A 15,184-nucleotide genomic window follows, 5' to 3' on the forward strand; every position below is an offset into this window, starting at 1 on the left:
GTTTTGCCTGTAGCAGTGAGAGGTTGAAAATGTCCTTGAATACACCTGCCAGTTGATTGCCACAGGTTTTCAGAGCCTTACCAGGTACTGCATCAGGACCTTCCGCCTTGCGAAAGAGTTCACCCTCTTTAAAGATAGCCTAACATCGGCCTCTGTGATGGAGATCACAAGGTCACCAGTCGCAGCAGGGATCTTCACAGCTGTAGTTGTGTTCTCCCTTTCAAAGCGGGCATAGAAAGCAATGAGTTCATTTGATAGGGAAACATCACTGCCATTCATGCTATTGGATCTGGATGATAATGTGGTAAATTGAATCAGCAAATTTGCTGATGATACAAAGATTGGAGGTGCAGTGGACAATGAGGAAGGTTTTCAAAGCTTGCAGAGGGATTTGGGCCAGCTGGAAAAATGGGCTGAAAAATGGCAGACGGAGTTTAATACAGATAAGTGTGAGGTATTGCACTTTGGAAGGAAAAACCAAGGTAGAAACCAAGGTAAATGATAGGACTCTGAGGAGTACAGTAGAACAGAGGGATCTGGGAGTACAGATACATAATTCTCTAAAAGTGGCGTCACAGGTAGATAGGGTCGTAAAGAGAGCTTTTGGTATATTGGCCTTTATAAATCAAAGTATTGAGTACAAGAGCTGGAATGTTATGGTGAGGTTGCATAAGGCATTGGTGAGGCCGAATTTGGAGTATTGTGTGCAGTTTTGGTCACCGAATTACAGGAAGGATATTAATAAGATTGAAAGAGTGCAGAGAAGGTTTACAAGGATGTTGCCAGGAATTGTGAAACTGAGTTACAGAGAAAGGTTGAATAGGCTAGACTTTATTCCCTGGAGTGTAGAAGAATGAGGGGAGATTTGATAGAGGTATATAAAATTATGATGGGTATAGATAGAGTGAATGCAAGCAGGCTTTTTCCACTGAGGCTAGTGGAGACAAAAAACCAGAGGACATGGGTTAAGGGTGAAGGGGGAAAAGTTTAAAGGGAACATTAGGGGGGGGCTTCTTCACACAGAGAGTGGTGGGAGTGTGGAATGAGCTGCCAGATGAAGTGGTAAATGCGGGCTCACTTTTAACATTTAAGAAAATCTTGGACAGGTACATGGATGAGAGGTGTATGGAGGGATATGGGCCAAGTCAGTGGGACTAGGCAGAAAAATGGTTCGGCACAGCCAAGAAGGGCCAAAAGGCCCATTTCTGTGCTATAATGTTCTATGGTTCTATTGGGTTTTGCCTTGCAGGAAGTAACGTCTTGTAAACCCTGCCAAAGTTGCCTTTGGCCCACAAACTCTTACATCTGCTGTTACTTACGAGATCAGCCCACAGCCATGCACACTACATTCATTCTACCACAATCAGACCAACAGGTGCCCTTCAGGAACAAGAAAACCAGAATCACTGTAGTGAGTGAGGCTTCTGAAGAGAAGGCATTTCCATACCACTACTGCTGTTCTGCACAAGGAAATTATTTTACTTGCCAGTTAAAAGAGAGGAATATGTCACTGATATAAATAATCCTCACAACCACTACCCTCTGATCTTCAACTCATGCCAAAACATTTAAACACCCCACCCCAACTTGATCTTTAATTATCCCTTCTAGCTCAATACCTTCTGTCTTTACTTAACACCTCTCTCATACTGCCCTTAGAGATCTGTTCCCTGCCAATGACACCCTTTTGCACATCTATAAATTTACTTGGACCAACTTGTTTGTGTATTATGTGCAATGTTGTACCATGTGGGTGATCCACCCGGCCACCCACAACTGCACCACTGCTGACGTCATATCTTCAACCACCTAGGCCATATGTTCAAGAATTCCTTCCCTATGCTTCCACAGTCCTTTACTCCTCTGATAAGTTCTTCAGATCTCCCTGTAATGAGTATTCAGACATCTCTCTTCAGTTTAAAATTACATAATGTTTTCCTGCGTTATGGGCACAGTAAATGCAATCTGCTAGACATTCTCATGGGTGCTAAGAGATTGAATTCTTTAATTCTGTCACCAAAAGCATTAGAAGCAGAGAACACAGACTCAAAATTTAAAAAAGGGGAAACTACACAGACAGCTTGGATTTAACTCCTTTGTGCAGAAGGCATCATGTGTGAAACAGATATTGTTGAGAAGTTTATGGGAGAACTTTATGCATATTTTCAAAGTATTTGCAGACTGCTGAACATTTTTCTACACCTGCTCTTTCTGTCATATTCCAGCTACATGTTGCTATTCTTTAAATGCTATCCAAGGTTAACAACATCAATAATTGCAATGTGAAAAGAAATTGCAATGGGAAAATAAACTTCAGAGCAACGTAAACTATGAACACAAACACAGGTAAAATATATAGCAACTCACTATTATGGAGTAATTATTTTGCATTCATGACAAAAATCAATTAAATATTTCTTATAGTGTAGTTAATGTTGTTTTAAATCTGAAGTATCATTATCGATTACCTAAAATATTAACTCCATCTCTTGACCTCATGCCACCATTGCTGCCTGCTGTTGAGGTCAGTATCTTCTGTTTTAGTTTAACCTTTGACAATATTTATATTACAGGTATTTCTCACAGCAATGCACCATCAATTGTTGAAAACATGCCAAGTAAAGTTTCATCATGTTCTTAATGTTTTTTTGTAAAGGCCATGGTGCAAATTGCAAATCAGACTTGAAAAGTGGAAGGAAATTACATTTAGGTTACTCATAACATTAACGTTTACCATCGAAATATGCAGGCTGATGTAATTTTACTTCTTTGATAGCCATCTCTACCGTGAAGCCCACTTTTATCACAAGATCCTCCACCCTTGTATACTGAGAGTCAGTTTCAGGTCCTGACAGAGACCATCTCTTCAACGTATCTTCCAGCAGAGCTGTATGAACAAAACAGCACAAATCATTTTCAAATTCTGTAACACTTCCAGCGAAACGTGCAACCAACATAAAATTCTGAGGGCTAAAATCTTCAGTCATGTATAACCACAGGAAAAACACTGACATCTTTGTTCACTAGAAATCAGTCATTTACAACTATTCATTTAAGTACTTTTATTTATTGCTTTAATCTGGATTTTATATATGCATCACAATTTGCCCCCCCCCATTATAAAAGCTCCATGCTTATAAGTAGCCTTCAGAACAGTCCTTACTTACTAGATGCACCTTTAATTCCAAACAACATACACGAATGCTGGAGGAATTTGGCAGTCAGGCATCATCTATGGAGAAGAGTAATCAATCGACATTTCAGACTGAGACCCTGCATCAGGACTGGAAAGGAAGGGGGAAGGATGCCAGAATAACGAGGTGGGGGTGGGGTACAAGCCAGAAGGTGAAGCCAGGTGGATGAGGGAGGGGGGGGGATGAAATATGGAACTGCGAGGTAATAGGTGGAAAAGGTAAAGGGCTGGAGAAGAAGACATCTGATAGGAGAGGAGAGTGGACCTTGAGAGAAAGAGAAGGAGGAACACAAGATGGAGGTGTTAGGCAGCTGTGGAGGTTAGATGGGACCAGAGTGGGGAATTGGAAAAAGAGGGAACGGAAGGGAATAAAAATTACAGGAAATTGGAGAAATCGATGTTCATGCCATCAGGTTGGAAGCTACATATTCCTAGATGGCTCCTGCAACCTGACAGTAGCCTGATCATGGCAGAAGAGGAAGCCATGGACCAACACGTCCAAATGGGAATGGGAACTAGAATTAAAATGGCTGGCTACTGGGAAATCCCACTTTCGGTAGATAGAGCGGAGAAGTTCAGAAAAGTGGCCCCCCAATGTGAGGAACCCACATTGGTAGCACCAGATACAGAAGACAAGCCCAACAAATTCACTTGTGAAGTGTTGTCTCACCTGGAAGGGCAGTTTGAGCCCCTGAATGGTGGTGAGGGAGGAGGTGAATGGGCAGGTGTAGCACTACTTCCACCTGCAAAGGTAAGTGCCAGGAGGGATTATTATTAGGGAGGACAAATGGACAAGTGAATCACAGATGGAGCGAACCCATGGATAACTAAGAGTGGGGCGGGGGGGGGTGCAGGTAAAGATGTGTTTGATGGTAGGGTCCCATTGATGATGGCAAAATTTGTGGAGAATGATGTGTTGGATGTGAAGAGTTATTGTGTGGTAGGTGAGGACAATATAAATTCTATCCCTGTTAAGGCAGCGAGAAGATGGGGTGAGCGTGGATGTCAGGGAAATGGAGGGGATGTGGGCGAGGGCTGTATCAACGGTGGAGGAAGGGAAACCCCGTTCTTTGAAGAAGGAGGACACCTTTGACGTCCCAGAAAGGACAGCCTCATCCTGGAACCGAAGCAACAGAGACAAAGGAACTGAGAAAAGGGAATAGCATTTTTACAGGAGATGGCATGAGAAGTGGTACAGGCAGTCATGGGAATCGGTAGGTTTATAGAAGATATCAGTCACTATGAGGCCACTCTCGAGTTGAGGAGCAACATCTCATTCCATCTAGGTAGCCTCCAACCTGATGGCATGAACATCAATTTCTCCAACTTCCAGTAATTTTTCCACATCTCCCTTCCCTTTTCTTCAATCCCCCACTCTGACCCTCCTCCTACCTCTTCTCCTCATCTACCTAGTCACTTGTCCTTGGTGCCCCTTGTCCTTTCCCATTCTCCCAAGCTTGCCTCTCTGCTCCTATTAGATTCCTTCTTCTCCAGCCTTTTTACCTTCCCACCCACCCAGCTTCACCAATCATCTCCCAGCTCCTTCATTCCCCCTCCCCATCCACCCAGCATCACCAATCATCTCCCAGCTCCTTCATTCCCCCTCCCCATCCACCCAGCTTCACCAATCATCTCCCAGCTCCTTCATTCCCCCTCCACGCAGCTTCACCAATCAGCTCCCAGCTCCTTCATTTCCCCTCCCCCATCCACCCAGCTTCACCAATCATCTCCCAGCTCCTTCATTCCCCCTCCCCATCCACCCAGCATCACCAATCATCTCCCAGCTCCTTCATTCCCCCTCCCCATCCACCCGGCTTCACCAATCACCTCCCAGCTCCTTCATTCCCCCTCCCCCGTCCACCCAGCATCACCAATCATCTCCCAGCTCCTTCATTCCCCCTCCCCCATCCACCCAGCTTCACCAATCATCTCCCAGCTCCTTCATTCCCCCTCCCCATCCACCCAGCATCACCAATCATCTCCCAGCTCCTTCATTCCCTCTCCCCCATCTACCTAGCTTCACCAATCACCTTCTGGCTTTTATTCCTTCCTCTCCCCCACACCCCCCAACTTCTTCAGGCATCTTCCCCCCTCCTATCGAGTAGTGATGAAGGGTCTCGGCTCGACTCTTTCTTCCCCTCCATAGATGCTGCCTCACCTGCTGACTTCTGCCAACATTTTGTGTGAGTGTGGCTCTGGATTTCCAGCATCTGCACAATTTCTTATTCCGAAAGCGGTTTTTGCTTTCTTCTTCCATACTAGATATTTTCCCCGAGTTAAAACTTTTGTAAAAACGAATGCAATGATTTTAAAACTAAGATCATCCTTCAACATCCTTACAAACTAAATGGCTTAGAACATTTTTTCATTCTTCCTAACATGAGCAGATGTCAAAACCCGTTCAAGGTGGTAACAGCTGGGGCTTTCCTGTCTCGTCACCGTCGCCGACTCAACGGGAGGACCTCACGGGGTCTCGGTGCCTGCAGCCTCTCCTGCACCAGGTGAAGCCAGGACGCGTCAGCCAACTTACCTTGTAATATACTGTACCCTGATACTCCATCCAAATTAAATCGATCATGGTTGGTTTCAAAGAAGAGAACTGCCTTCTCCAGTGTGGAAACAATATCGTTGATCTTTCGCTCATTTGCTGAAACGCAACTTAGTACAGCTATTGCGATCAGGACAGAATTCATGTTCCCCCTCCCTCCCGCTGTTAGACCATCAACTCTCTGTGTGTGTGTGGTGTTCTCCCCGCGGATTTAAAGGAGTTTTACCGTTACACGTGACTTGCTCCCAGCTGCGACTGCTACAGAACTGACTCGCCTCCTGAATACTTTTTAATTACCCTGTGTCTGTATTCATGCTGACGGTTTATACAAAGGCCATAAAACAAAGGTTTCAGTAGACGATGCTACTGGGAACAATTTCCAGCTAGTTATGGGAAAACATAAATAAACCCCAAAAGGGAATGAATTCTATTGAAAAGATATTGACCCGAAATGTTATCTTTTAACCTTGCTGGTCAACATTTTCTGATTTTATACAAAAACATGTTAATAATACATGCAATGGATATTGTAATATCTTTAAAATGGAATGGTGCGAGAGATGAATTTGGTGAATAACTGAGTGAATCCTATAGTACAGTGGATTCAATCAGATTCACTGCTGCTTTGTGATGTCTTTGCTGATTTCAGACAGCTGGGTTTCTTTATTGCGCATTTAATTAGCTGCGTGATTAGAGGGTGAATCTAGGGTAAAAATGACTAACTGGAGGAAAACCAATTTCAATGTCTGTCCCCAGTAACTGGAACCAAAATCGTAGCAGAACTCTGAGCTGTCTTTAAGTTTATATGCAATCCAGGCATGTTCCCACGAGGAGCACCGTCCATATCCCCAGGGACTGAAGAGATGCAGAGAGACACAGCAAAAGGGAGCTTTGAGTACAGAATAGGCCCTTCCAGCCCTATGAGCCACACCGCCCAGAAACCCGCGATTTAATTGCAGCCTAATCACAGGACAATTTGCAATAACCAATTAACCTCCCAGCCGGTCTGTCGTTGGACTGTGGAAGCAAACCGGAGCACCCTGAGGAAACCCACGCAGTCACGGGGTGAATGTACAAACTCCTTACAGACTGCAATGGGAATTGAACCCTGGTTGCTGGTACTGTAAAGAGTTGCACTAACAACTATGCTACTGTACCGCCCATTTAACAAATTGATGACAAATGTTGGGTTTTAAGTATCAGCAGAAACCAGAATAATTGCAAAAATAATCAGAGGGGTAGTGAAAATGATAAGAGAGATAAAGGAACCTTTTGAGATAATATTAGCAGGTAACAATAACAAAAATCCAGAAGTGTTCTGTATACAAATTAATATGAAAGGGAGGAATGAAGAACTCGAGCCCATTGAGGTCAAAAATAGGAATTTCCACATGGAAGCTGAGGACAGAGTTAAGATGTTGAATGTTTTCACAAGGGATATTGCTACTAAAATAATAGGAGATCATAGATGCACTAAAAAGGAGATGCATTAAAAACTGAAAGCATTGGAGGTAATAGAAAAGTTGGCTGAACTTTAAGTAGGTAAGTCACCATGACCAGATGGGGTGCATCCTTTAGGGAAATATGGGAGGAAATCACAAGGGCACTGAACATACTCTTCCAGTGTTTTTCCATAATCTGTGGTGTAAGAGGGGTTGAAATTGTCATTCTCTTGTTTGATAAAATAATGATATGTTCAGCATACAAGGTTTAACCTTGATGATGGGAAAACTTTTGAAAACATTGATGTGGGACACAATATTTCACCTGGGAAAAAAGTTAATTAAGACAAACCCACACAGGATTTGTTAATGGTTAATTCATTTTAACCAGCTTAATAGAATTATTTGATAAGGTTAACAGAGAAAGATTATGAGAGTTATGTCTTTGAAGTGATGTACTTGGATTTAGATAATTACATAGTAGACACCAGGGTGGAGGTGGGGGTGCGTCTTTACCAAAGCAGGTGTAAGGGTCTCCTTCCTTCCACTAGCCTGCAGGTCACCCTTGGGCAAGGTGTAGCACCTGCTTATCTTCCCCCCTCCCACCGCTCTGATCAGGGTCACATAAAGCCATGGGAGTAGGTCGTATGAGCAGCTGATGCATATCACAAGTCCTGGTTATGCAACCACTGATGCCAGGCAGACAATCTCTGAAGAGTATTGACACTGCCCAGAAGGCAATGGCAAACCACTTGTGTAGAAGAATTTGCCAAGAACAATCATGGTCATGGAAAGACCAATATCACCCATGTCATAGGACACGGCACATAACAAACGAACCATAGTGGACACCAGGAAAGTGAAGGACAGGACATAAATGGGATATCATTGCATGAATACAATTCTGTCGAAGGACAAAGAACCAAAGGTCACGGTAGATTGTTTTCAGACTAGAAAGGAGGGATTCTGACATTCCTCAGGGATCATTGTCGGGACCAATGATTTTCATTTTTGATCTTTGCTAGTAACCTGGGCTTAGGGTGTCAGCCACAAAGATTGACAGTTTTGTGAGCTGTGTGGTGATAGATTGCAACAAGCTGAAGAATGGGCAAATGTACAGCCAAGGACATTTAATGTAAAGAAATCTGAGGTTTTGCATTTTGGTAAGGAAATTGAAGACTGGCAATGTAAAATAAAAGACAATTTTCTCAAAGATTTACAGGAACAAAGAGACCTGGGGCTATAGATGAACGTGTCATTGAAACTAGCAGGGCAGATTGGAAAGAGACTAACAAGGCATGTGCCAGTCCAGGCACAGAGTATAAAAGCAAGGAAGTTGTGCTGAATCTTTATAAAACACTGTGTTCAATTCTAGTCAGCGTTTTCCTTGGAAAAATGGGAAGACATTATGAAAATTGTTCCTTAGAAGAGGGACTACATTTCTAAGAATGGATTAGCAAAGCTGGGACTGTTTTGTTTCAAAGGAAGACTGACAGGTGCTTTGATAAAAGTTAATAAAAAGATGAGGTGTCTGGACTGAGAGGCTGATGGGATATTTGCTCCTGTTGGAGGAAGAAGTGACCAAAGATCATAGGAATAAAAGCAAGGGAAAGTTAGATTTAACAAGTTTTTTTTATCTAGCATTTGATTGGAATCTGGTACATTTTGTCTGCAGGTGTGGTGCAGGAGAGGTAATTCAATAAATGCATAGAAAAAGGTTTGCAAGACTACAGAGAAAGGACCAGTGGCAGGAACTGAAATTCACAGCACCATACGACATAGGTACAAAATCAGACCATTCAGCCCATCGGGTCTGCTCTCCCTTTCAATCACGGCTGATTTATTTTCCCTCTTGACCCCATTCTCCTGCCTTCTCCCCATAACCTTTAATAGCCTTACTAATCAAGAATCTATAAACTTCCACTTTAAATATACCCAATGGCTTGGCCTTCATAACCATCTATTGCAATGAATTCCACAGATTCACCACCCTCTGGCTAAATAAATTATTCCTAATTTCTTTTCTAAAGGGACATCCCTATTCAGAGGCTGTGTCCTCTGGTTCTTCACTCACCCAATATCGGAAACATTCGCTCTACATCCACTCTATAAAAGCCTTTCAATATTCGGTAGCTTTCAATCAGGTTCCTCCTCATTCCTCTTAATACCAGTCCGTAAGAGGCCCAGAGCCATCAAAAGCTCCTCACACATTACTCCTTTCATTCCAGGGATCATTCTCATAATCCTCCTCGGGACCCCCTCCAATGCCAATATTAAATACTCCAAATGTTGTCTGACCATTGCCTTATGGTGCCTCATCACTTTAGGTGTGGAAAACCTAAAGTTCCTTGGAGTTATGTTGTCAAAACAGCTGACATAGACCACCAACACCTTGCTGCTTGTAAAAAAGGCACAACAAAGACTCTTCTTCCTCAGAAGGCTGAAACAGGCCAAACTTCCACAAAAGCTGTTGCTTAAATTCTACAGAAGTACAATTGAAACCATCCTGACCAACAGCGCCACAGTGTGGTATGCCAGCTGCACAGCCGCTGAGCGACAAGCCCTGCATCACGTGGTGAAGGCGGCCCAGCGAATTGTCAGGATGGAGCTCCCAGGACTGGACACCATCGATTCCAGCAGACTCAGGAGGAAAGCAATCAGCATAACCAGAGACACCACACACCCCGGCCACTCCCTGTTTGACCCACTGCCGTCCAGCAAAAGGCTCAAGACACTAAAAGCTAGAACAAGTAGACTGAGGAACAGCTTCTACCCCAGAGCTGTGGCCTCCATCACACCACTCCCACAGAACAATGACTGAAACTGTGAGCACACACAAGGACTCAAATACTTGCACTAATGGCACTTTGTGCATTACTGTGACATTCTGGTTCTGCTGCAACTTATTTTCTGCTACTTATCTATTTAATACTGTTTTTCTATTACTGTCTTGTTTTTATCTACCGCTTTGTTTGATTGCCTGAGAGGAAGCCAAACAGAGTTTCATTGTACCTATGTATAATGACAATAAAGATCATTCAATTCAATTCAATATCCTTGCTTTTAAATTCTAGACCTCTCAAAATGAATACTGACATTGTGTTTGCCTTCCTTACTACTTAGTCAACAGCAAGTTAGCCTTTCGGGAATTGTGCACGAGGACCCTCAAATCCTTTTGCACTTCTGTTTTCTGAAGTTACTCCCTGCTTTGAAAACACTTTCCTATAATTCATCTCAAAATCAGGTTTAATATCACTGGCATACGGCATGAAATTCACTGTTATGTGGCAACAGTACAATGTGTTAATAAAAACATTATTATTGTAAAGTACAGTAAAATGTATATATATTAAGTTATATAAATTATATGTTAAATTAAGTAAGTAGTGCACAAAGAGAAAAAAAATGTAGTGGATTCAATGTCTATCCAGAAATCTGATGGCAGAGGAAAAGAAGTTATTCTTGAATCGGTGAGTGTGTGCCTTCAGATTTCTGTCCTTCTTGTCGGATGGTAATGATGAGAAGAGGGCATGCCCTGGGTGATGGAGGACCTTAATGGTGGATACTGCCTTTCTGAGGCATCACTCCTTGAAGATGTTGTGTTGTGGTATTCTACATGTTGTAAAAATATTAGATGACAGTCTGAACAATTCAGGTGACACTGTAACTCTGTGTGTGTTAGGCTTGTTAAATGTCTGCTAATAGCCACTGGATTCTTTCTGGCTCAGGCACAGTGGCGTCAAGATGTCTGTCGACATAAGTTGTTTGAATGAAAGAAACCCTGCTGAGCTGGTGGCTTGGTTTGTCTGTCTGTGTGTCTCACTGTGCTTGTAGATTGAACACTTATTTATTGAGGCACCTTTCTCTTGGTTCTTGGGACTTCACCTGGACCGAGGGAGCACGATCGGTGCCTAGGACGGACCCAGGCTGAATTCATGAGATGGAATTCGGAGTGACAAGCAAGTGGAGACTAAGAATCTAAGCCCTGAAATCTTTGTAACTTGCTACACAGTGCTGACTGTGGCTTATTTGTGCTTTCTATTTTATAATAATACATTTGGCTTAAGTTACTTTGTGATGCTTGTATACTTATTGCCACATCTCCTGGACACTCGAGTTGTTTAGGTCTTTTGAGTCTGATCATCCCAGTCCATTACAGGTGTCCTGGATGCTGGGGAGACTAATGTCTGTGATGGAGCTGACTGAGTTTACAACCTTCAGCAGCTTATTTTGATCCTGTGCAGCTCCCCGACCCCTCCCCACCCCTGCAGACGGTGATGCAACCACTTAAAATAGATAGATAGATAGATAGATAGATACTTTATTCATCCCCATGGGGAAATTCAACTTTTTTTCCAATGTCCCATACACTTGTTGTAGCAAAACTAATTACATACAATACTTAACTCAGTAAAAAAAATATGATATGCATCTAAATCACTATCTCAAAAAGCATTAATAATAGCTTTTTAAAAGTTCTTAAGTCCTGGCGGTAGAATTGTAAAGCCTAATGGCATTGGGGAGTATTGACCTCTTCATCCTGTCTGAGGAGCATTGCATCGATAGTAACCTGTCACTGAAACTGCTTCTCTGTCTCTGGATGGTGCTATGTAGAGGATGTTCAGAGTTATCCATAATTGACCGTAGCCTACTCAGCGCCCTTCGCTCAGCTACCGATGTTAAACTCTCCAGTACTTTGCCCACGACAGAGCCCGCCTTCCTTACCAGCTTATTAAGACGTGAGGCGTCCCTCTTCTTAATGCTTCCTCCCCAACACGCCACCACAAAGAAGAGGGCGCTCTCCACAACTGACCTATAGAACATCTTCAGCATCTCACTACAGACATTGAACGACGCCAACCTTCTAAGGAAGTACAGTCAACTCTGTGCCTTCCTGCACAAGGCATCTGTGTTGGCAGTCCAGTCTAGCTTCTCGTCTAACTGTACTCCCAGATACTTGTAGGTCTTAACCTGCTCCACACATTCTCCATTAATGATCACTGGCTCCATATGAGGCCTAGATCTCCTAAAGTCCACCACCATCTCCTTGGTCTTGGTGATATTGAGACGCAGGTAGTTTGAGTTGCACCATATCACAAAGTCCTGTATCAGTTTCCTATACTCCTCCTCCTGTCCATTCCTGACACACCCCACTATGGCCGTGTCATCAGCAAACTTCTGCACATGGCAGGACTCCGAGTTATATTGGAAGTCTGATGTGTACAGGGTGAACAGGACCGGAGAGAGTACGGTTCCCTGCGGTGTGGTTTTGGTGACATAACAAGTCTCCTCAAACGCCTAATGAAATATAGCTGCTGTCGTACCTTCTTTGTAACTGCATCCATATTTTGGGACCAGGATAGATCCTTAGAGACGTCGACACCCAGAAACTTGAAATGGCTTTCCCTTTCCACTTCGGATCCCTCAGTGAGGACTGGTGGGTTCCTTCATCTTAACCTTTCCAAAGTTCACAATAAATTCTTTGGTCTTACAGACGTTGAGTGCAAAGTTGTTTCTGTGACACCACTCAACCAGCTGGTCAATCTCACTTCTGTGCACTTTCTCATCACCATCTGAAATTCTGCCAACAACAGGTGTGTCATCAGCAAATCTGCCACTTCTTTACCCTTTCCCTTAATCTGTCCAAGTCCTTCTGCAGACTCCTTGCTTCCTCAACACTGCCTGCTTCCCCACCTATCCTGGTATCATCTGTAAACTTGGCCACAAAGCCGTCTATTCTAACAACCAGATCACTAACTTATAACATGAAAAGCAGCATCATGTTACTGACATCAGCCCCTGCAGAACACCACTAGTCACCGGCAGCCGACCAGAAAGGGCCCACTTCATTCCAGTACTTTGCCTTCCGCCAGTCAGTCAATCTTCTATCCATGCTGATATTTTTCTTGTAAAACCATGGGCTCTTAACTTGTTTACCAACATCCTGTGCAACACCTTCTCAAATGCCTTCTGAAAATCCAAGTCAACAACATCCACTGGCTCTCCCTTGTCCATTCTGCTTGTTATCCCCTCAAATAATTCCAAAAGATTTGTCAGGCAAGATTTTCCCTTAAGGAAACCATGCCAACTTCGGCCTATTCTAGCATGTGCCTCCCAGTACTCTGAAAATTCATTCTTAATTCTTGTATTTACTACATCAAAGCTGGTGATGAATACATTTTTTAAAAATATGGAACACAGTATGTAGTTGGCTCTTATGTATGCATCATCCAACTTGGGAAACAAATCAGTCAGCCAGAATATTTTATCAGGCTCCAGTGATAATTGCTATTGGAGGAGATGAAAGGCTAAATCACACAGTGCAGTTAAATAGTTGGCTGTTGTTCAAAACGCTGGAGGGCCCAATCTTGCAGTTAACATTATCGGCTGCAAAAGGTTTGGGAATGATAGGGAGATGAAAAACTTGGCATGGCAGCATTGTGCACATAGTCCTTGACTATTCCCATTGCTTGAGCAACACACACAAAATGTGAACTCCACCCCCCGCCACCTTGTAATCCAGCAGCCTCCCGCCAGCTTGTGCTCCTTAACCTCACCCCATCTTCTTATTCTGGCTTCTGCACCCTTCATTTCCAGTTCTAATAAAGCAGTGGCTCCCTGCCTGGGACCCCCTCGGTTAATGGAAGGAGCCCACTGCATAAAGAAAGGTTGGAAACCCCTGTAATAAAGGTCTCTGTCCAAAACGTCAACTGCTTGCTCCTTTCCACAGATCCTGCCTGACTTGCCTAGTTCCTCCAGCATTCCGTGTGTGGTGCCTAAGATTTCCAGTGTCTGCAGAATCTCTTGTATTTGCTTTATTGCTTTTCTGAAGCCTTCTGTTTCATAGAAAGAATTGGAGCCACATACAGGACAGAAACGGTTCCTTTCAGACCTCCTCATCCTTGCCAACACTGATGCCTGTCTATGCTCATCCTATTTGCTTGCATTAGGCCGTTCCTATAGAAGTACCTGTCCAAATGCCTTTTAATCATGATAATTTTTTCTGTCTTTACCACCTCCTCTGGCAGCTCATTCCTCTGTCTGAAAAACATCTCTCAGATCTCCTTTAAATTTCTCCCTTCTCACTATCTTCTAATTCTAGGCTCTGTAACCCTGAAGAAAGACTCTCTGACTCTAATAATTTTATTACCTACACTGTCACCCTTCAGCTCCAATTTCCAATGAGAATAAACTCAGCCTATCAAATCTCTCTTATAACAACAGCCCTCCACTCAAGACAACTTGGTAAATCTCTACTGAACTCTTTCTGTAGTATAGTACAGTGATCGGAACTCTACACTATACTCCTAGTGCCATCTAGCTGATGTTTGTGTACTGACTTGTTTACTCAATGCCTCAGACTATGAAGGCAAGCGCACCAAATGCTTTCTTCATTATAATATCCACATGCCACTTTTAGTAAATCATAGACTTGCATAGGTCTCTCTGTACATCAGCGCTTCTAAGATCTCTGCCATTCTCTATATGTTGACTTCCCAAAGAGCATCAGCTCACACTTTTCGCATTTCCCCCTCCCCCCACTACTTTCAAATCTCTTACTATCTTTCCTTTCGGTTAGTCCTGACGAAGGGTCTTGGCCTGAAACGTCGACAGAGCTTCTCCCTATAGATGCTGCCTGGCCTGCTGTGTTCCACCAGCATTTTGTGTGTGTTGTTGTATGAATTTCCAGCATCTGCAGATTTCCTCGTGTCAGCTCACACTTGCCTGGATTATCAAATTCTATCTGCCACCATTTCACCCATCTTTCCAGGCTGATCTATGGCTCACTGTATTGTTATGCAACCTTTCTTCACTGTGTACAACTCCACCAATGTTTATGTCATCTGCAAACTTACTAATCACATCACATCATGTACATTGAATCCAAACAGCAAATGTCCTAATACAGTCTCTGAAGTAGACCATTTACAACAGACTTCTGGTCAGAAGAACACCCATCCACCATTATCTGTTGCCTCCTATCACCCAGTTAATTTTTTT

At 43.2% G+C, this 15,184-nt stretch overlaps 1 protein-coding gene across 6 annotated transcripts in view; it reads right to left on the reverse strand.

Annotated features, from left to right (window-relative positions):
- Window positions 1-5,935, reverse strand: part of c11h16orf89 (chromosome 11 C16orf89 homolog) — a 30,889-nt gene extending 24,954 nt beyond the window's left edge. Inside the window, exons 1-3 of one of the 6 annotated variants that reach the window (XM_073060838.1) lie at window positions 4,759-4,797; window positions 3,168-3,232; window positions 2,735-2,887 (exon numbers count right to left, since the gene is read on the reverse strand). In XM_073060838.1, the coding sequence (XP_072916939.1) occupies window positions 2,735-2,887; window positions 3,168-3,195 (181 nt within the window). In that variant the 5' untranslated portion in view covers window positions 3,196-3,232; window positions 4,759-4,797. The other 5 variants (XM_073060839.1, XM_073060840.1, XM_073060841.1 and 2 more) reach the window with 5 other exon arrangements.
- Between the last annotated feature and the right edge of the window lie 9,249 nt (window positions 5,936-15,184).

Source organism: Hemitrygon akajei, chromosome 11 (assembly GCF_048418815.1).
Source record: "Hemitrygon akajei chromosome 11, sHemAka1.3, whole genome shotgun sequence".
In the NCBI taxonomy this organism is placed as follows: domain Eukaryota; kingdom Metazoa; phylum Chordata; class Chondrichthyes; order Myliobatiformes; family Dasyatidae; genus Hemitrygon; species Hemitrygon akajei.